This window comes from Terrapene carolina, unplaced genomic scaffold (assembly GCF_002925995.2).
Source record: "Terrapene carolina triunguis isolate 2854851 unplaced genomic scaffold, T_m_triunguis-2.0 Scaffold104, whole genome shotgun sequence".
Lineage (NCBI taxonomy): Eukaryota > Metazoa > Chordata > Testudines > Emydidae > Terrapene > Terrapene triunguis.
Genome location: NW_020664455.1, coordinates 1626716 through 1650229, shown reverse-complemented (window position 1 = coordinate 1650229; position 23514 = coordinate 1626716). Strand labels below are relative to the sequence as shown.

At 40.0% G+C, this 23514-nt stretch overlaps 2 protein-coding genes across 2 annotated transcripts in view; both read right to left on the bottom strand.

Annotated features, from left to right (window-relative positions):
* Nucleotides 1–23514, bottom strand: part of LOC112118973 (cytosolic carboxypeptidase 6) — a 1367858-nt gene that overhangs the window by 499587 nt on the left and 844757 nt on the right. The gene's annotated exons all lie outside the window — the stretch shown is intronic.
* Nucleotides 1–23514, bottom strand: part of LOC113406561 (BEN domain-containing protein 5-like) — a 44763-nt gene that overhangs the window by 5757 nt on the left and 15492 nt on the right. The window contains exons 2-5 of the mRNA XM_026651873.2: nt 22673–22911; nt 20541–20916; nt 11356–11504; nt 4863–5076 (exon numbers count right to left, since the gene is read on the bottom strand). Coding sequence (XP_026507658.1) covers nt 4863–5076; nt 11356–11504; nt 20541–20916; nt 22673–22911 — 978 coding nt within the window. The remainder of the gene's footprint in view (nt 1–4862; nt 5077–11355; nt 11505–20540; nt 20917–22672; nt 22912–23514) is intronic.

Here is a 23514-nt window from a genome sequence, read left to right as displayed (position 1 = left end):
CTTCAGTGTCGATTATGTCCAAGGTTTTTACCACAGCTTTATCTTTTCCTTCTTCGTAGTACTGAGCATTGATTGCAAGGAAATTTCTGTTTCCACGGGTTGCTGCATCCATTTTCAGGTAGCACAATTTTTGCTCCAAAGCTTTCTTGAGCTCTTTGCGACCAGACTCAGCTGTGCTGACAACTAAATGACGAACCGCATCGTGCCCCATCGAAACGCCAAGCTGCCGACCCATTTCACCTGCAATTTTTTGGAATCCTTTGTTCTTTAGCCTGAAGGTAGTGAGCGGTGTTGAACTCAAGCAAACCATTTCCATCAGCCCTTCACGGAAAGTATTGGCATCCATGGTGACTGTAACCTTTGAGGACTTCAAATATGAGTCAAGTTTTGTTTGCTCAATTTTGGGTTTCTTTTCAGATGAAGCTCCGCAAAAAATCTTTTCTCCAGGAGTTTTCAAAGAGCCAGATGAACGTCGTTTAGCTGCGTCAGCTTTCTGTTTTGACTCATCTTCCTGGTCCTTTTTTGTAACCAGAGCCGCATAGTTTTCAGGATGGTTACGTTTTACATGCCGCCAAAGGTTGAAACTTTTCACGGCACTTGCTTCACTTGTCTTGAAGCTACAGGGTTTGAGCTCGCCATTCACTTCCTTTTCCACCTTGCACGTTGCCGATTTCTTCTTTGCTTTTCCCAAAAGCCCAAATTTGGGCTTTTCAAATTCAAAAGTAAAGACGTCATTGAGATCCTTTTCCGTAAATCGGCTATCAATCATGGGGGGCAGATTTGATTTTTTTGTTGAAGCCATGGCCAAATCTTCTTGTGCTGCTACCGCATCCAAATGTTTCTTGTTATGATCTTCAAAAAGCAATGAACAAAAGCATTACATCTTTTTATAATGTGACTGCTTGTGATATCTTAACCAATTAAGGTACTTCGACTTTATTTTGGATTTTCTGGACAAAAATGATCGCATTTTCTTTTTACACAAATTATTAAAGTATATTTTAATATTTTAACATGTTTCTTGCAGTTTTAATGAAGTAATAAGTATTTTAATATACATAAATTTTTATTTATAAATTGCAAGTTAGTTTTTCTTATGAAATTTTGCAGTAAAAATATTCGAAATATTTTCCACGTTTTTAATCTCAAATGCTTGAATATAGATATATCAATGAAATTTGGTATGTGCCATAACATTAGTACGTGCTATCGCTGTTCTACAACATTAATTGTTGGGAAGTAACAAGGCTACACATTACAAGGTTAAAAATAAACTTTCACGGGAAAGTGGGTTCAAATTGCGAGCACAGTCCCTTTAATAGAGAGCAAATTTTTGGAGATACGTTTTTCCTTCATCAGCCTGAATAGATTATACAAGATAGAACCTGTTGTTTGCTCTATCTTGTATAATGTTTCCAGCCTGATGAAGGAAAAACATATTTCCAAAAATTGGCTCTCTTTACTAAAAAGGACTGTGCTTGCACTTTGAATCTGCTTTCCCGTTAAAGTCTATTTCCAACGTTCGATCAGGCGTCATGAACTGGGGGGGACTAGGCCAATTTTATTTAATATTTTTTAAATCTTCGACTGTTTAACAGATACGACCCTGGAATATGATTTAATGCTAAAACATGCATTAAAATGGTACTCTTAATGTATTTTGTATAATTAACCATTTCCGAAAAAACTGTTTAAAATTTTTAATCTGCTTAAATGCTTAGAATGATGCAAACAATTTTACTTATTACTTATTTTTCAACTTTGGAACCATAAATTTTAAACGCAATAATTAATAAATAACCAAAAATTAACAACTTATTATGGAACATAATATTACCTCGTAGTCAGGGGCAGTCGACAACAAGCCTTTCTTGAAATATGAAATAAAAATGACCAACCGCCAGTTTGGGACGCCTATGGTTTAAATAATTTTGGATAATGTAATATGGTAGCACATACTAACGCTAAGACACAGACAATTTCATTACTTTATATTAAAGCGTTTTTGAGATATTAATCAGAAATTAACTTTTCATCACCTCCTTGAAGGGACTGCTCCCTTAGGAAGAATTTTAGGACACGTGTTCACAGAAACGTTTTTTCTTAAAATGCCCTAAGGATCCACCCCCAAAGTTGTGTTGGACATTTTCCAATCACTCTGGATATATCACAAAAATCACTCCTAATTTATGCAAAAATGTTTACTGTATATTTATATGCCTGCTGCACGTGATTTTTTCAATAAATTTAAAATTACAAAACAACGCTACCAAAAGACCGTTGAACAGATGACATATAAAATAAGTCCGCCAGAGTGATACGGGAGCATGTACAAATGAACAAATGGACCGGTAACGGGAGCCCGTGTGAGAAATGAGCTTAAGTGGTTAATATGTCTTGCGATATCTTAATATAGCAATAAACAAAAACATTTTTTTTTTTTGCAATATACCTGTTTGTGATTTCTTAAATGTTGCGTCTTGCATCACACTTTTCTGTAATCGCAGCACTCAGCGCATCTCGTTGATCAACCCTTACAAAAGAAGTATCAACACATACTAATCTAACTAATCTATGCGAGTACGTACTCGCCTAACCTTGGCACAAGGGTGGGAGCAGTCTGCAGTGTTGCCGGATGTCTGATATGTTTTATTAAAGAATCAGATAACTATCTCCAAAAAACGTTGTAATTTTGTATCTGTACATTAAATCTTGATTTCGGCCGAAGTGAGAATAACTGACATATTACGTAAAGTGGTAACATAGATGTTAATATCAATTGTTATGCAATCTAAAACTTTTTGGCATCTTTAGGACTTTCTTGCTAAATATCATTCATTTTGGATTGAAAATGAAAAAAAAAAAAACCCACAAAACTGGAGCAGTCAAGATTTTCTGTGCTCCGGCTCTACTCCAGCTCCGGGCAAAAACCTGCAGCTCCACTGCTCCGTGCTCCAGCTCCGTGCTCCGCTCCAAAGCCCTGCTTTTTATACTAAGCTCATCCATCCATCTATTCTATTCCGTCACTGCAGTATCTGGAGACTTTGTGCGTATTTAAAAATAAAACAAGTTTTCCCTCTCTCTCCCTTTCCAACTTGTTGGAGAAATAGCTGAATTAGTTTATAGTGCTAACTAAGTTTTGAGGCAGAGGATCAAGAGGAAGTTTCTAGCTTCCTGCCTTGATTTCCCATACACTTCCCATCTCTTGTTTATAGGAATTATGCAACTTGTCAGGCCTGAAACTGGACTATTGCAGCTCACGCTTCTGGAGACTGACTAATCTCTGTGAAGGTCACTCATCACAGTGTGAAACCTTTGGGAGAGAGTAAGTAAATTCACAGGCAGCACACCCACAGTCTCTGCCCTAAAAGCCCATCATCTGTTTGCATTCTATGTTAGCCTTCATACAGTGATTTAGTGGAGGGGAAAAAACCCACTAAGTAATAGCCAACAAGCAGAACTACAAACCCTATAATCAGTTACCTATAAAAGTCTGCTTTAATCGTCTTTAGGAATAATTACTTTTTTTAAGCGACCATTCTTTTCTCCTGTAGATATTTACCCAATTATTGCTAGTAGAACCTGGTGGGCGACAGCTAACTCAGTGGTTTCATTACAACCAAGATATTATGTCATACTACTTTACTACTAGTGCTATGGTAACACCCTGAGTCACCCACCAGAAATGGAGCCCCTTTAGCAAGGCACTGAACATACAGAAGAAAGCATGGTCCCCTGCCCCAAAATTCTTATAATCCAATTGAAGTCCAAGGCACAAGAAATGAGTATAACTAATTACAGGAGTGAGTTGGGATGAGGGAATTGGAAATAAGATCACTTTACAACCTATATGTACAGAAATTATATTTCCTGCTTCCAAAATACAGCCACTTTTGATTGGAAAACAGCCGCTATTTAATACAGCTCGCAGGAACCCTACATAGCAATTTAGAATAATATCCCACTGAAACGGCACAGGGAGCTTTAGGAGGCAGAATGCAGAGGCTAACACCCCAATCTTGATAAAAATTCCATGGGGAATTGGCTCAGTTTTAACTGAGAGAGGACTCTCTAGAACCGAAGACGACTGTTAGAAGTGACAGTGTAAAATGCAAGCATAATGATACAAAAAGATTGAACTTTATTAGTCACTTAAAATAAAGGACAAGCACTGTTTGACTCTTTCAGCACCTTGCACATGGGATGCTTGCTCGTGGTCATTCAAGGTCTCATGACAATCCTTCTTGCCCAGTTAAGAGTCATTGATCTACATTTCTTGCTCAAATTCCAACTTAGGGACAGAAATTGATTTCTACCCATCTAAATTCACTTTGGTTCAAATGGAAAAGCTGTTATACATCTGTTTTTGGAAGGGGAGATGAAAATTTGTACCGACATTATAATAATGGCTTTTGTGCCCCACCCCAGAGGAAGTTGTATCTTAGAGATGGGAGAAATGAAAGGCTCTCTCCCCATGGATAGCTGTAATGTTGTAAAGTTATTCCAGTGCTTGTCAAAAGTGATACATGCATTACAAAACATCAGTAAGTTAGCAACAAATTCCATCAGAGAGTGCTGTCTGCAAAGCTCATTTGGGGCCTACCTTCAAATGTCTGCTTTGACATAATGAGCACCCTGAACCCCAAAGTCATCTTGTAGCACTGGGCCCTCGAAAGACTGCACTGTATCTGGCTATTGAAGCAAGTGTCTGTTTCTGGGAGGGGAGCAGTTTGTGTTGCAATAGTAACTTTGATTTTAGTTTTTAAGTGGATGAATTTTACACAAGATAGAGAGAAGCATTTTTCATCTCACTGATTAATGTTTAAACTACACAGCAGGAACCCAGTTTTCAAGTAACCTACCTCTGACAATGCTTAATTTGTGAGGTGAGAGAGGTGGCTTGGGAACTGCATCTTTCTTTTTTTTGGTTGCAACTCCTGTGACGCTTCTGTTCTTGAGAACATCTGTTCCCCAAATCATTACCGCTAGGTTTTTTGTATACTTTGAATCTCCTTGTGTTACTTGCAGCTGGTGCCATTTCTCCTCATCTACCCAGATTCCACTGCCCAGATGGACCTAGAAAGTAGTAATAAAAACAAACAACAACTTAGCATCTATGGTACGCGGCACACAACAGTGTCCAAGCACTGTATGAACACTAGTATTAGGTACTATAATAATAATAATAATAATAATAATAATAAAGACTAAGCAAATTCAGTTTGCCTAGTTTTGAACCCTGTCCAACATTGTGGGTCAGTAAGTTTGAGTCGAACTCTTACATTTTGTGTTTCACTTTCCTTTGTTTTTCCAGTCCTTTTACTCTTAACTCCTCCCCCCCCCCCCATAGTCTCTCTCCTGAAAGACTATGATAAAAGGACCAGAAATAGGACAGAGAAAAATTATAATTAGCAAATATATCTAGTACTCTCTATATGCACTGTATTCAAGCCAATCACTTGGGCCAGCCTAATTTGGGGCAAGGAAAAATGTTCTATTCTTAGTACACAGCACAGGCTTCCCTTTTACCAGGAGAACCCAATTTACTCAAATCACACTTTGGGAGGTGGTGGGGAGGGAAGCACACTATGGGCCAAATTCTGGTCCCACTGAAGTCTAAACCTCATGTTGACTTCAATTGCAGTTGGATAACCCCTCCCCCCCCCCGCCCGTTTAAATTACAAGGGTGGTGGTTGGTGAGGTGGAAGGAGGAGTTCAGCACTCCAATTGTTAACCCTTTGAACCCAAAAGACTGCGTGCAAGCTTCACAAAACCTAATTCCAGCAATGAAGTTTGTCCATTCCTAATAGCTACAACTGAACTACTATTATGGAGAAATGCAACAATATTTCTGTAATACTGTAAAAGGAAAAGGGAAGGAAAAAGGGAGCTTCCTTCCTTAGAATATTCAAATGGACAAAATCCTAAAGGGGGAGGGGGGGGGGAGATAATGGGCACAAGTACTGTGACAGCCCAAGTTCAGTTTTCACAAAAATTGAGAATTTTTTAAAAACTTTTACATCATGAAAAAAGGAAAATAGTCTAACAGTAAACTTAAGTGATTTTTTTTACATCTTTCATGTTCAATTATCTAAAATTTTATCTATGTTGCTCATAAAAGATCTGCATTGCACAGCTCACACATAAAGGAGTGACTTTATACATGCAAAGAGTCTTATTACGTTCACTGAAAATGGGCAAAGACATTTTTAAATTTCATAGGTCCAACCTCCGAGTCTCTGTTCAATCAAAATTCTCAATGACTTCAACTGGAGTTTTTCCTGAATTAGGACTGCAAGCTATTGCCTGAAAATCATTTTTATTATAACAGTGTCTGTGATATGGTGTATTCGGCCTTTGTGGCTCCCTGCTGGGAGCCCTGTGGTCCTACTACACCCCATCCCAAGTAGCAGCAAGCTGAAACGAAAAGAGCAGCAAAGGAGGTCCTTCAACCTTGCCCACAGAGGAGTCTCCAGAGTGGCCATTTTGGAAACTCGAGAGTCCTGGTCCTCCAAAAAGCTAGAAAGGCAAGCAACAGCCAGCCAAGGCCCTGGTGACCCAAATAAGAGGAGCTGCCTGGCCTTAGCAGTCCTGGCCAAAGGAACTTGAAGAATAGCCAGAGTTCGTTTTCTGACTGCGTTTTGCATAGCTTGCTTTGAATGGAGGGAGGGAGGGAGGGGAGGACCTGAGATAAGGGTAAAGCTAAAGGGCCCAGGTAGGAAAACACCAAGGAAAAAGGCAGAAAAAAACTAATCAAACAGTATGTGGCCACTGTGTAGAGAGTCCCTGGGTTGGAACTCGGAGTAGTGGGTGGGCCCAGGTTCCTCTACTGGCCACAGGTAAAGTGGTATAAACCCCAAAGAAAGGATGGTGCTTATTTGTGAGCCTGAACAAAAGGCTGAATTTAAAGGGCCCCAGAGATGGGCGAATAGACTGTTTATTTATTGGACTCTAATACCCCAGAAGGGGTTCATTTGGACTTTGAGGCTCCAGGGATGAAGGACTGCAATAACTGCTTCTGGGGGAATTCTGCACCAAAAAATTAAAAATTCTGCACACAATATTTGAAAATTCTGCATATTTTGTCAAAATAACACAATATAACCATGCCAGTTACCATTATTTTGGTAATTTATTTCAAAATATCTGTCAGCAAGTATGTCTAACAATATGGACAAAAAAAAAATTCTGGTAATTTTTTTTTTTTTTTAGACAAATAGATTCCTTACTAGGCATATTAATACAGAACTTTGTGTAATACATTTAAATTACAATACAGAACTGTATTTCCTGAACCTGTCAGAAGCAGTGCGGAGGCTTGGGGGAGTCAGGGGTAAGGGAAGAGCTGAGGGAGAGGGAAGGCACCTAGGAGTGAACCTGGAGGGTGTTGGGTGTGGGTTGGAGGTTTTTCTTGGGGGGTAAAGGGAGAGGATTGTAAGGGTGTTGGGAAGCTTCCCCCATGCAGACCCTGGCTGACCCCAAGCCTCTCCCATTCAGTCAGACATGTCTGCCCCGTCCCTGCACCCCTCATCCCCAAAGCTCTGCAGCCCCCATCCCATCCCCACTAGCTCCTGAGCCCATGCTCCAGTCTGTCTCCCCCACCCCCCATAGCCATTCTGAACCCCACAGCAGCCCTTTGTGCCCCACTCTGTCCTAACCTGGCGCCGCAGACAGGGTGATGTTATGAACTCTACTCCTAGGGCAGTTCTGCTGCACTGGGCATAGAATTTTGTATTTTGCCCCAGAAGTGCTGCAGTTCTGCCTTTTGCCCACCAGAGGCCGCTGTGGCACCAGAACAGCCAGCTGCATTCATGATGGGTGTTCTAGCGCCACAGCAGCCTCTGGTGGGCAAAAAGCAGAACTGCAGCACTTGGGCAAAATGTTTTTATGCGGGAAAATACAAAATTATGCGAGACAGATGAATTCTGTGTGTCCGCAGATGCGCAGAATTCCCCCAGGAGTAAATACCGCACCCAGCTGTAAGGAGGCAGTCAAGAGATGACGGTCCCGTCACAGTGTCCTTAAGTAGCATTGTTTAAAACCTTAACTGTCGAAATATTAACGTTCTAGTTACTGATTGCCAGATGGCAATCAAGTAAAGAGTCTAGCTTTCTTAAAAGCATGAACACAAACAAATTGTCTCTTCTGTATATAATTTCTTCAGACAGAGGTGAAACTGCAAAAGGCAGATTATAGTTTGTTTTTTTTAAACTAGTCATGCATAAAAATATTCCTTTCATGACCAGATATTTTAAAGAATGTTACAACATAGGTAAAAAAAACAACAAATGGACAAACAAGTAACATAATCCTCAATATATAATTACTTCCGTCTCCCCACTCTGATCAGTCTCTATATAATTACTTTTTATTTATTTAGTTATTTTAAAGCACTCTCTTTTGGTTCCATCCTCATACTCTGTAAAACAACTCCAATCACAGCCAGCAGCCACTGCTCAGAAGTCAGGATGATTTTGGACTTTCCAAGACTAAAATACAAATACCTCTAAATAAGAAACACAATGCAATTGTTTAGAATATTTCAAGGAGATTTAAAACAAAAAAATCAGTAGCATTCTGAAGTGCTGAATTCTGGGTTTGACTACTAAATGAAAACCAGAAAGCTGAATGCTCCATTTTATCAAAAAGCTAAGTATAGTGTATTCCAGGGTACAGCTAGCAGCTCCATATTAACATGCACAGATGCCTTAGTCTCTTTCTAGGCCTTAAGTACGTCATGTATTCACGAGTTTTTTACTTAAAATAGCCCATTATAACAAACATTTTTTAAAGATTCATGTTTCAAACAGAGTCTCCATTCTTGAGAGCTTTTCATTTATTCGAAGGAAATGTTATTGTTGGTATCAAACAGATGTCTGTGGTTATAGTAGGCCACTTGACCACAGGAATCCTAGGTTCTCTTTTATATTTCCAGCTCTGTTGCTAACTTGCTGTATATTCTTAGGCAAGTAACTTATTCCCCCATCCTCTTTTTACCCTTCTGTAAAACTGGCATGATAATACTTATCTACTACTCTCAGAGGTACTGCTGTGAGGCCTAATGAAATCAGTTTTGTAAGTATTTTGTGATCTTTGGATGACAGGCACCAACCAAGTGTAAGATCCTTTGCCTGTTGAAGTCACAATGGGAGCTTTGCCACTGAAATCACTGAGCACAGGATCAACCTCCAAGAACAAAACAAACAAGAACAGAATATTTTAGTAACCATGACAACATGAACAATGTATCTGACTAACACACACCACAGGCTCTTCTTACATTTTCTTCTTTAATGCTGTCCTCTCTTTTGGGATAGAGAAGAGTTTCTCTGACATGAGTGAGAATCCTACCATGATCACATCCAATACCCCAAAGTGTGAAGTTTGTAAAATAGCCTTTCTACAACTCCACTGCAGTTCAGGTTAACAAAAAGAATGGTATGAATTAGTGAAAACTTTAAAAATTGGCCACCTTAAGTGTGTCACCAAAATATATATCAATTGTTTTTAAATGGTTACAATGATCTAAATCCCAATAAACAAAGTGTTTTGATATCTCTGTTAAAATATAGAACAATGAATTATTATTATAACTTCATATTCAAGGGAAATGTCAAAAACCAGATGCAATCAATAGTGTGATGTTGATTTTAAGGTGAAATAGAATGTGCTATGTTTTTCTGCCACTGTAACTATGTTAAATAATATTTGGTAGCCAAAAGGAGCACGGGGGAGCCTGATGTGGCTATTGCTTTCTATTGTTTTCTCCAATTGCGGCACTAATTGCATACACATCCCAAGAATGGGGATCTGCTGAGCATGGTATAATTTCAGTGGATTTACGTAAACACTAAAGTTTATTCATTGTGTCCTTTTCCGTATATTGACTGTGTGCATTCACTTCAAAGTATCATTGATCATCTTACCACCAATTATTAGTTTCAAATATGGTACACATTTGTCTTTTACTTAGGGATTAGTACCCGCAATCCCATGCTGTCACATAGGTGTAATTCGTAAAGTCATAAATGTAAAAAAGTTGAAAACAGCTGAGAACTTAAAAACTGGACAGTAAACAAGTCATGAACCTCCAGTGATGACAGAACCTGGTGAACAACAAGAGTTCTCAACCATGTTTGTAGTTATTTCCATCGTCTCACAGTAACTCAAAACATTTTAAATACTCAGAGTGACGTTTGGAGTTGTGGTGTGTGCTGATCGTGCTGTTAAATGGAGGGCTGTGTTGTGCTGGAAGAGATATGAATTTGTACACATTGTGAATGAAGGGTATATGTTGTGGTGAGGCATGTTTGAGGTTACTGTGTGTGCTGATTGCAGTGTGTGGGGGTGGTTGTGTTGATTTGTGTCTAGAGAGGGTTGCATTGAGAGATGTGTGTTTTGTGCAGGTGGCAGTTGCCAAAATCTACAGTCTCCCTCATGCAACCAGTGAAACTGTTGCATTCAACTTGGCAGTAGAGTAAAGGAGGCAATTGATTGAGTTACCTCTGAGATCACAGTGGTCTAGAACTTTTGGCATGCCACAGATACATGCTTTCTGTAGCTGTACACTGTATGGGTGTAATTTGTCAAGTCAAAATGGCTGCGAATTTAAAAACTGGATGGTAACAGATCACAATACCCAGTGACATAGGCGCCGACTTCTACTGGCCCCGGTAGGTGCTCGACCCCACTCTGCCGCTGGCCCCACCCCCACTCCACCCCCTTCTGCCCCCATTCCAAACCCTTCCCCAAAGTCCCCGCCCCAACTCGGCCCCCTCCCTGCCCCTATTCCAACTCCTTCCCCAAATCCTTGCCCTGGCCCTGCCGCCTCCTCTGAGCACGCCATGTTTCCACTCCTCCCCCCTCCCTCCCGGAGCTTGCTACAGCTGTTTGGCGGCGGCAAGTGCTGGGAGGTAAGCGGAGGAACGGGGACGTGGCGCAATCAGGGGAGGAGGCGGAGGTGGTGGTGCGGGAAGCTTGACTGCTGGTGGGTGCAGAGCACTCACTAATTTTTCCCTGTGAGTGCTCCAGCCCCGGAGCACCCACAGAGTCGGCGCCTACGCCCAGTGATGATTCATCCTGATAATATTCTGAATTAAAAAAAAAAGAGCCACCAACCATGTTTGTAGCTATTTCCATCATTTCCTACCAACTCTACAGACATAAGCTTCTGAGTGATACACAGAGTGATGTTCCTGTAATCTTATACAGATACTATTGTACTTTGTAAAAATTTAGGAAAACACCAAACACAGTAGTAGCTTGCAGCACAGATTCTAATGTCATGAAAGTTTGGTATGAAATCCACCTGAAGAACAGTTAAAAACTATTTATAAAGTATTTAGTTTCAAATACCTTTCCGTTCTCGAGAATATACTTGTCCATTACTGGAACAGGGGCAGGATAATATGTTGATGTATTCGCTTCCTCACTGAATGTTTTCTGTATCTCAGGCTCAGGCTCAATTGATTCTGGTTTTCCTTTTTCAAGTTCAATGGCAGGACCTACACAGTTAAGAAAAGAGATTGGTCTGCTATCCCAAAGAACATGAAATCAATCATTTTACTGACCAATGGTCAGCATAGACCACCAAATTAGTCATGTTTGTTTTAGAATGGAAGTGGGTCCAAAGCAAAACCCTTCATCTGAACAGTCCCCAATAAAAATTGGGGTAAGAATTGAGGCTCTAACCCATTCCTGCTTTAAACACTTAACGCTAAAGAATCATGCTTAAAAATAAGTGTGTGTATGGACAGTTCAAAGAATATGGGTGAAGTAGCTATAACCTGTACTCAAAGGAACGATAATACAACAGAGTTGAACATATAAACCAGAGGTGGTAACAGTTATCCTTCAAATTAGAAATACTGTATAGTTACTTGGAAAATTATGTGTTATCTATACTTTTTTATGGAAAAAATTAAAAATATTTAAAACATTCTTTAAATAGGGGTATGTAAAATAAGAATGAATAGAAATGGTACAGATAAGTGAATGGACTTGGGATACTTATGCTAAAATGCCATGAATTTAAGGAACATCTAAGTGTTAACACAACATACATTAGAATTTTGATTGCCTGATCTATCAGCTACAGATTTGTATTTTAATGTAATCAACAAAAATTAAGCGCAGTTTAAACAATGAAAGATTGCTAAGCAGATGTTTGAAGTTTCTAAGGAAGATAAATTAACTATCAATGACACCAGCTCTTCAGAATTCCCCCCCCTCCCCAGATCTGCTACTACAAAGTGATCCTAAAAGGGTCAAATACTACAATTTGTGAACTGGATTTTATAATTTCATTAATTATAACTGTGATAGCACCAGTAAATACAGTCTAAGGCTCCGATCCTGAAAGCATACGTGTGAGCAAACCACATGATACCACATGAAGCTCCATTAGAGACAACGTAGTTTTGTACAGGTACAGGTCAGTATAGTATCAGTTGCAGGATCAGGACCGAAGGACAAGAATAACTCTCATATTCCCTAGAACTACACTATGCTGGCGTGAGTTAGCATTGCATATCTAACATTTGAGTCTTGAATAACCACAAAACGAATTTAATAACCTTTAACTGTGGAAATGAGTCTCAGCAGTTGCCATCTCTCTTTTTGTATACATAGCCCCAAGTTTTGTCTTGCTCTAACCCAGCAAATCAGACTGCGGTTTCAGCTAATGGCAGTATAGCTGCTGTATCATATTTCTTGGACATTCTCTGTATCTGAAACTATTATGGCATCCTTTACGCCTTATGCTGCACAGAATCATATGAAAGCTTAGTATGCAAAAAATAGCAATTTCCCCATGTGGCTTAACATTGCTTGTACATGACGTAAATATCAGTTATTTTGCACTTAGACCTAGTGGGATGCATTTAGCTTATTGTCAAGGACCAAAAATTCCAGTTCTTTGGACAACTCTATTCTGCAGTGACAACTATTGGGTTTCTTAGGAAATGAATGCAAGTATGGTACCAATACAGAACCACATGAAAGACAGAACATTTGCATTATAGTTTCACAGCAGCATCCACAGACATCTGCAACATCATACACAAGCAGACACTGATGTTGGCACCAAGTAAAGACTGAACAGTTCCATTTAAAACTGGCAAAACCACGCATAGCAGTAGATCATCTGCAAGACTCTCTTTTATGAGTGGATGTGGTAGAAATGTTCAACCTCTTCCCACATTCTTTAATGAACTGAACAAGCAGGGTACTGATACACAACTACCCTAAAGCAGTGGTTTTCAACCTGTGGTCTGTGGATTCCTGGAAGTCCGCAGACTATGTTTAAGGGGTCCATGAATGGTGATTATGAAAAATAAAGTTTCAGATCCCCAAAAAGGCATTAAGAACATAAGAACGGCCATACTGGGTCAGACCAAGGGTCCATCTAGCCCAGTATCCTGTCTTCCAACAGCGGCCAATGCCAGGTGCCCCAGAAGGAATGAACAGAACAAGTAATCATCAAGTGATCCATCCCCTGTCGCCCATTCCCAGCTTCTGGCAAACAGAGCCTAGGGACACCATCCCTGCCCATTCTGGCTAATAGCCATTGATGGACCTATCCTCCATTAATTATCTGGTTCTTTTTTGAACCCTGTTATAGTCATGGCCTTCACAACATCCTCTGGCAAAGAGTTCCACAGACTGACACTGTGCGTTGTGTGAAAAAAATACTTCCGTTTGTTTTAAACCCTCTGCCTATTAATTTCATTGGGTGACCCCTACTTGTGTTATGAGAAGGACTAAACAACACATCCTTATTTACTTTGTTTTTCTCATCAATCAAAAGTATTTGAATACCCCCACCTACAGGCCAAAATCCGGAAGTGTTGTCATTACCATAGAAGCCCATAGTTTAGCCCCCTTTCTCACGTTGTGTCAACTGCCATGCCGAGCACTTGCAACATTTACAGTTGAATTCTGTTCAGTCAGTTTTCAGTGTAAGACTTCTATGGTAGGAGTTCGCAGACCAGAGGTTGAATTTCCAAAGGGGCTGCATCTCTATTCCAAATTGTTTAGGGGTCTGCACATGAAAAAAAGGTTGAAAACCACTGCCCTAGAGATTGTCTTGACTATAGGCAGGGAAGAGAACATTCCGGCCTTTTCTTGAGGCAAACTGTTCAATGAGCTCAAGGAAAGTAATCCTCAAGATGTACAATTCTGTGCTTTGAAGGAAAATTCAGGGGGGGGAAAAAACCTACGTTGAAGTATTTTCTTCCTAGACTGAAAAGTGTTTCTTGGTTTAAACATTTATGCTATTTTCTACTTGGAGGTTTTTTTACTGTTTGTTTACAGCCAGTATATTGCCACAGCTGGGGTTTGGTTTCCAGATTTCCCTAAAGAAGAGTAACTGGTAAAAGTCCACTGTAGCAGCAAGTCTCCGGAGCCACAAAAATATCAAATTTAACTGATGCTTTATTGCTTGGAAGCCACAGACACAAAGCCTTAAAAATGCCTTATTTTATACTCTAAAAGCTTGCTCCCTCCCCTCCAAAAACCCATAAAGCTGCATCTAACTGGATAGGCTTCACAGTTCTTTTCACTAAGTACTAAAGACTGCATTTTCAGCACAGCATGTTGTGAATTAGACATGCAACTCACTCTATTGCTTTATTGCTAATGGGAGTTGCGTACCTAATTTGCCATGCACCACACTTTAAATTTACTTTTTAAAGTTTCTCTCTCTTTGTAGCTTTTTTTGCTCTCTCTTTTTTTGTTTTTCTAAATAAAGGGAGGGAGGGAGTGAAAGAAATTGGCCATGGCTCCAAGGCTCAAAAATGCAAATATTTACTACATAATGATTATTTTAAAATACAGCAAAGACAATTTTTAAGAATGGGAAAAAGTAAAGAAACCTTTCAAGTTCACTCCGAATTTTTAGTTTTTCTTTAGGGGGAGTGTTTCTGAATTAGTGGTTGCTCAATATGGAACCACAATAGCTTCAGCTGCAGTACCAACAGATGCCAGGCTTTCCACAGTGTGCGGATCACCTCATTCTCTCAAAGACACATTGCAGGCTTTGATGCTACTTGAGATGTGTGGAGGTGCATTGTTCAGCACTTCCCTTTTGTGGCAGGAAGCCTCTGCTTTTCCCCATGTCTACTAGAAAGGGAACGCACATGATATTGAGGAATCTGGGAAATCTTGGATTTTTAGACACTGTTCTTGATTTGCTGCCGATTTACTGTTACTCATGGTGCTGCAGTAAATGTTTGTTCAGTTCTACTGCCATTTGCTTATAAGACTCTTTGACTCTCTCTTTCACTGAGAGAGAGAGAGAGAGAGAGAGAGAGAGAGAGAGAGAGAGAGTGTCAGTCCAGAAAGCAGCTGAATATGGCCATATGAGAATTCTTCTGGTGTGGGTCAATTCTCCGCTGGTGCTGTACCAGCATATCCAGCTCCTCCTCCACTCCTCCAGTTTGGTTCCCAGGCAGGGATGAGGATGAGGCTGAAATTCAACGTGTTCCTGCTAGGCTCAGTTGGGGTAATGGTTCCATACTGACTGTAGCCATCCAGTGTAAATTAGAACAGCCCTGGGCTGCTCCTACCTATGTCACAACTCAGGATGACACAGACCTGGCCCCAAGAATGAAGAAGCTGTAACTAGATAAGCTGGAAGATAAGCAAAGAATTTGGGTGAATCTCTCCCTTTCTGTCCTACTGCAATACTAAGAATTAAGAGTATAGTGTGAAAACAGTAATAAGTGTAAGAGGCTGGCAGAACTAGCTAGAGCCATGCATTGTTCCGGTAAGAGATGTGCAATCTTCCCAATAGAACACTACTGCTTCTAGAATCATCCTCGGAGTTGATACGGACATTCATACTAAATTGTGCAGTGCTTACCCAATGTGAACCCTGTTATCCTCTAACATTTTTAAATTATTCAAATCCATATCACTCATGATCCCAGTAATATTTGAAGCTGGACTTCCAGAGGAGAAATGTCTACACTGGAATAAGAGATCCCTGGCACGACTGTGGCTGGCCCAGGTCAGCGGACACTCGCTCATGGAGCTCAGGCTATGGGACTAAAAATTGCTGTGTAGCTGTTCAGGCTCAGGCTGGACCCTGGGCTCTGGGACCCTCCTCCCTTGTGAGGTCCCAGAGCCTGGGCTTCAGTCCCAAGCTCAAACATAAACATACCAATTTTACAGCCCCATGAGCACAAATCAGCTGACTCAAGCCAGCCATGGGTGTTCAACTGCTGTATAGGTGTACCCAACATGTACTGGATCATGCAGCCCCTTACATAAGGGCAAGATTGTGCCCAGTCAGGTGTATTACACAGAGGAGAGGGAAAGTGGTCAAAAATAGTCTTTGCATGTGTGCAGAGGCCTAGCACAATATGATCCTGGCTAGAGAGGTGAATGCCATGGCAGTGCATCCCCTCCAAGCAGCAAAGGAAATATCCATTGAACCAAAACCCTTGAAGAGGTGCAGCATGTACTTTCTCCCCCACCCCTTTGCTCCCTGGAACTCTAGGAGATATTGTGCCTCCATGAGACCGTGTACTGCTGCACCACCTCAAATGAAAGGTTATGCCTTAACATCAGAATAGAGCCCTTAATATTTCATAACGAATAGCAAAATACTGACCATCTTATTCTCCTCCTGATGCATCTGAGGATGCTGTGTCAGCTATGGTAAGTCATTTCCAAGGCCCTTGTATAATAAATTGCAACTCAGTATAATAATGTAAAGGGCTATGAACACTGATATTCACACTGTCAGTGGGGCAGCAAGTTCCAGTAACAGAGAAAGAGATTAACTGAACTTTCTTCTACATTTGGCCTTCAAGTTTAAAACATCAGCAATAATACACGTTTCCCCCAGCTGTGATTCATCCGTACAAAACAGCTGTCATCTCACACAAAGAAAGTGTAAGTCCCTAGGTGAAACAGAAATGCAATTAGTTTGCATTAACAGTAGCCTGCTAAAAGTATAACTTCACATAAATTATGTGTAATTTGAAACTCTAGGTTCATAAACTCACCATAACAACTAAATATAAGTCCAAGACACTACCCTTTTAAACTATTTTCATGGACAGCACATATTCACAACCATCATAAGTAACCATTTTGTTTTGTTTGAGATCCCCCTCTTATCACAATTGAAGTCTGCAGTAGTTCCACATTTCTAACCATGAACTAATTTTGCATCTATTTTCCCAAGGGCTGACACTTTTTCTATTTTGATATAACCATTACAGGAAATGGACATTGAATTATCTGCAGTTGCTGCTTCAAGTCTTGACAGAATGTATATGGCTACATTTAGGTCCAACTTTTACCTTTGCACATTAATAACCCCACCAAAACCAACAGAACTGTATGGATTTAAGGAAGAATGTAATACGCAAACTATACAGTCAAACACTCCACAAAGGTTAGGAATCCAAGTACTTTCTAATGTTTAAGGGATTCCCCTCCCCTATATTAAAAACAATAGAACTTTCTAAATTAATATGCACATCTGGACAGGGATTGAGTACAAAATAAAGCGCAAACCTTCATTTTTCATAGTACCCAAAATTACAGAGTACAACAAACCTGTTTGCTCTGTATAGGAGTGCAAAGGAGGCGGAAGAGCCATCGAGCTTTCCACTTCCTTTGCAAAGGTCTAATACAACAGCATCCTTGCACACTGCTAGTGCTGCTGCTTCTTATAGCTTTCTCCAAAGTGTGGGGGGGGAGGGAGGAGGAGATAAGGGCAATGGGAGCAGCAGATGTGACCAAGCACAGAGGTGTCTCCTGGGGGAATTCTACGCCACTGTGTGCGTGCACAATTCATGTCCCACACCGATTTTTTCTTCCTTTGCAGGAAATATGTTCTGCTGGGGTGGCACTACAGTTATGACTTTCACTCACCAGGGGCCGCTGTGGTGCCAAAACAGAGGGCAGCTGGCTCCCTGGCCAGAGCAGCCAATGGAGGGGGAGAAGAGGCTGCATTCCTCACAGCACCCTACCCATGGGGCCAGAGGAGGCGGCATGGGGCTGCTGGTGGGGTCATATAGACTGGGGATCAGAAGGGCTAGTGGGGGGAGGGAAGACCGACTGGGGCAGGGACTGAATCGGAGTGCCGGGACACTTGGGGACAGGGGCAGATGTGCATGACTCAATAGGGGAGGCTAGGGATCAGCATGGGGGAGACTCCCCAACTCCCTAACAATCCCTCCCCACCACCCAAAAAAACAAACCTGTTCCATACTTCTCCCACCCACACGTAACAACCCTCCAGGTTCACTCTCAAGCTCCTTCCCAGAAATTACTTCTCTCTCTCCCTCAGCTCCTCCCTTAACCCTCTGCACTGCTTCTGAGGGGTGGTGGAAATACAGTTCTGTATTGTAGTTTAAATGAATTACTTAAAATTCTGTATTAATATGCCAAGTAAGAAATCTATTTGTCAAAAAACATTTCCTGAATCCTTTTTGTTGTATGTATTGTTACAGTCATACTTGCTGACAGAAAGGTACTCTGAAATAAAATTACCAAAATAATTGAAATTGGCATGATTATATTGTGTTATTTTGACAAATAAAATATGCAAAATTTTAAAATATTGTGTGCAGAATTTAATTTTTTGGCACAGAATTCCCCCAGGAGTCGGAGCTGCACCCTCTTCAGGAGTGAAGCAGTGACCAGATCAATGGGACGCATTGTCCGTTTCTGCAAAGCGGACCACAGGGTTGGAACTGCATGAAGTTTGTCTCCAGCAAAATCACTCCCAACAGTGAATAGATAAGCCAGGTATTGGAAAGAGGTGTTACTAGTTTCACTAGTTCATTGCAGAGAACTGTCTAGATTCATCACTCAAATCTGAAATAGTTAAAAAAAAATAAAAAATAAAAAAATCTGCTGAACGGATTTCTTCAATGCTGGTGGTATTATTAATGATCATTAAAATCGTGCCAGATTGATGCATTAGAAACTCAAGTCCACTATCTAGAGAATATATTTGGCATGGACAACACCTTTTCGAGTTTTTTTCACCAGTCCATGCAAAGATGTATCAAATCTCTATTGAAGAAACTATCCCTAGGAATGAAAGAATAGTCCATAGCCTGAGTTCATTCTAGTTTTGGCCTCACAACTGAGACTACCAGCAAGCACGCCCAATAAAACAATGGTTAGCAGACTTGCCTGCTAACATCTGGACTGACAATTCACATATGTCCTACTATCAGCTAAATGAACATCTTTTCATCCAAGGAGAATTTGAGAGAACTCACTGGAATTTACAACCACCCACATTGTGTCTCTGATACTGTGGGGAAAGCCTTGCTTATTTATGTTTACATGCCCTTTAATTAATTACTCTGGGTATTCACCATACTAAATACATCTTAAATCTTTGGAGTCAATTTTTCAAAGTGAATGTCAATCAAGCACACTTTAGTGTGTGCAAAAACCATGAACATGTAATTTTTCACATCCAACATCTTGTGTGGACAAAACTCAGATTGGCACACAAACCACATACACTCATGCAAATCTAGCAGGTGGCCCTCTACTCAAATTATGTGTGAAAATCTACTTCTACATGTCCCAAAACAGACATGGAAAACAGCATGCCAAAGCTTGGGCGTGCAACCTATAACTGCAAATTACAGTGGCCAGGACTTGACTATGGACCCTTTTGACTATTGGGCTCTGAATTTTATTTACAAATAAAAACAAATATGGAAACTATTTTTAAAATCATAATGAAGTATTCAAGTTTTATCACCCCCAGTGACACAGACTACTATTCTGCACCAATTCCAATATAACAGTTAAATAGTTATCACTGAACAACAAAAACCAAAAAAAAAGTGCCATTGATTCAAGCTATTTGGAATCTAAATCCAAAATTGTATAAAACCTGCATTTAATAACCAACAACATTCTTTATAATGGATCATTGTGATTATTAAAAGATACACTTATGTTCATGAACAGCCCATAATTTCTCAAATACTTTGGCTGTTTAAATCAAACGCCAAAAGGTTCAAGAACATATAATCTAATGACCTACAAAAAGTTTTAAAAAGCCAAAACTTGGTTTATTCATTCATAACAAAGAAACCTTAAACAAAAAAAAACAAAAAACCCACAAACAGCTGCAATAGTAAGACCTTATGGTCTGCCTTACAGTTACTATGCACTGAATGGAATTTTTTTAAAATGTAATTTAATAAAGGAAAGACAGATATGTTCCAAAGATAAACTTTACTACAACTTTCAGCTTGGGGTGAAAGTTCAGTTCTTTTAAAAAAAAAAGATAAGAAAAAAAAGGTACTTTAACATGGAAACTCTGAGTCAGACTTACCGGCACAAAGACCGCTGCTATCATTAAAGAAAGATCCAGAGGCGCGTGGTGTACAAACCCAATATGCACAGCACAACTGAAGTGGAAAAAGCTCTTGAACAGGCAAAGTCCTGTTTGCCCCCCATCCCTATACCTGGAAGACGTTTCAGTTTCTATTTTTAAGATATTGTAAAGCCTGTTAAAACTAGTCCCATATATATCAAGCACTTACCACTGCCTAGTCTCAGAAGCAGCACATCCTGAAGTCTCCTGTTCAAGTCTCTGAGCTCTTTCATTTCTGACACTAATGCCCCATACTCCTTTAGCTTTTTTGCCTGCTGCACAAGCTGTCTCCGTGTTCTCTCAAGTTCTTGCTGAATATGTCTCATTTCTTCTTGCTGCTGTTGGTAACTCCTCAACAATTCTTCATAGAGAACACGAGGAATTACAGCATCGTCCATGTTGTTAATGCCTTCCGAAGTCTCCATAAAGGTTTCCTCAGGGCTCGAACTACTACTGAGACTCATCCCATTTTGCTTTTCTAGACGAGCAACAACTGCTTCGATGCTTTTGTGTGTACCTTCACTTTGTTTCCTCCCATCTTGTCTCTGTGTGTCACAATAATACAGAACATTAGCAGAGCAGGAACTCAATACATAACATGAACTAAAACTCCAGCCTTCAGGACAATTAAGGCTGTTTTCCAAAAAAGTGAAACAAGGTCCATCTTACAAAAAAATGTTGCTCCTAAAGGATGCTTGTGAACACTCTTACCATAACTGAATTGTGTGTGTAATAATATGCAAACTTTAGGAACTGATGGAGGCCTTTCTTGGTTGCATTTGTCCAAATTGTGTGTGCAAGTGGAGTGTACTTTAGGCAGACCTTTCCTATTTAAAAAAAGACCTGGGCTTCTCCCTTTTGAAAGTCCGGCCCTTCATGTTTGGCATATATACAGTGTTTATATTTCCTTTTCTGATTGTCTTAAAGGGAAAAAGGGTATCAATTATGTATTTCGTATGTTATCCATAATTGCAGGGTACTTTAAAAAACGACTGAAGTAGTGTCTATATTTTTTTCACCAGTATAAATAAGAGCAGTTTTACTGAGTTAAAGAGAGAAAATGGGTTGATAGAAGCACACCATTTGAAGCCATTTTATGAACTGAGGACTTGTCCTTTCAATCACTGTGCAAACAAACTTCCACTGACTATCCCCACCCCCATGCATGCATACACACACACACCCCTCCCCATGAAAATAAATGAGTTATACTAGTTGCAAGCACTGGAAAGGGAATTAGAATAATAAATTAGAGAATATACAATCTAGTCCCATCCCCCAGATCAAGAGATTCCTTATATATTAGTACCGCATTGCAGATGTTTAATTTCCAGTGAACTTCTAGTAGCAATTTACCTTTGCTCTCTCTCTCACAGTAGTCCAAACCCTATTAATAAATGCATACTCCTTTGTAAAGGGTCTGGATGATGGTATTACCATGTATCAGTATAGGCAAAAAGTCACCAGTTTTTTCAACTGGCCAAATATAGAAAGAGTATTTGAATTTCCAAGTAACTGACAGGAAAACAAACCTAGCTCATGGGTTAAACACAAAAAACTGATGCTATCAATTCCCATACCACGTCCATGAGTAATGTGGCAGAAAATGAGATTATTCAATGTTATTCCTGCACCATACATGCTCTAAAAAAAATGCCATCCCACCATAAATAAATCTACTAGGATAATTCCTGCACCTAGACAACACATGAAGCCACAAAGCAATATTTCCCCCTCCCCAAGGTTGGCAGACTTTTAAAAGGAGAAGTTACTTGAAAACAAAAACAAAAAAATTACAGTTTTTGACATCTCAACCTGAGGGAACCACTGACCTCTATATCAGAGGGATTCAATCTTGTTAGTTTTTCTTCCCACCCATTTCTTTAGTCTGGACTTTCACAGCACCCTGTTCTATTCAAGACAAGCTGAGTACAATGGGTTAAAAAGTGCCACCCAAGAACAGCTGCTTAATAATAATGTAACTGGGGCAACCTGGGCCAAAGTTAAACAACATTGTTCCAAAAATCTCTAACAGCAATTCAGTTTTGCAGACCGTATAAACAAAAATAATTCTCAACTGCACACGAACTGGATTTCTGAAAAGTGGTCTGTAAAGCAATTCAGAATTCTCACCCACAGCCCCTGCCCGCCAATGTGACCCAATTACAGCAATACAACGTTTAAAGGGGATGGAAAGCCAGCCTGGAATTCTTCAGCTATGACATGTGTGCATATGCCCCAAGCACTTTCACACACACAAACACCCAACAAAACAAAAAAAACAAACAAAAACTTCAATACCTTACTGTGTCTAAGCTCCACATCTTCTTCCCCATAATCTGTAACCTCCCCAGCTTCTTCTACGTGATTGAGAGAGAGTTTGGGGATTTTAATTTTCTTCTGCATCACACTGTTTTCAAGGTCAGTTTTGTCTTCTAAAATGTATATTAAAAATAAAAATGTTGTTACATTAATCAAAGTCTTCTTACTTCCAAATATTGCATGATTTAGGCAAGACCAGTTAAAAAAAAATTCCCATGCTTTACTCCCCTCAATATTCAATAGATCAGATTAATCCAGTGTAACTCCTCTGAGACCCATTAACCACAATGGTGCTATACCAGGGACAACTTGGCCATATGTGATTGTGCATATTAAAAAAAAAAAAAAAATAGTAAGTTAAATTTATGGGATAGTGATCAAATGCATTAACGTATAGCCATTAGTACGAAAATAAAAGGTAGAAACCATTTGATGCTGTAAAGAATTCAACTCCCTAAGAACTACTTGCATTTCTTTAAATTATATTTATCAACAAGATCATATATCATTCATAAACTGCTACTGAAAGTTCACATTCTGTTTAGGTCTAAAGTAAGAGAGAGTTTGGTAGTTTAATTGTAGGCTCTACTCAGCATTTGTCAACAGCACAAATCCAGCACATCATCCGGCACAAATGGCAGATTCTGCAATGCTCAGGGCTGGAAAAACAGCGGGTCAGATTTGAGAGACACTTGCAGAGAGCTGTGTGCAGAACCTGTACAGTGACCACTGACACCACCCCTATTTCTAGTTTATAATACTAATCCAGGGGTCGGCAACATTCGGCACGCGGCTCGCCAGGGTAAGCACCCTAGCGGGCC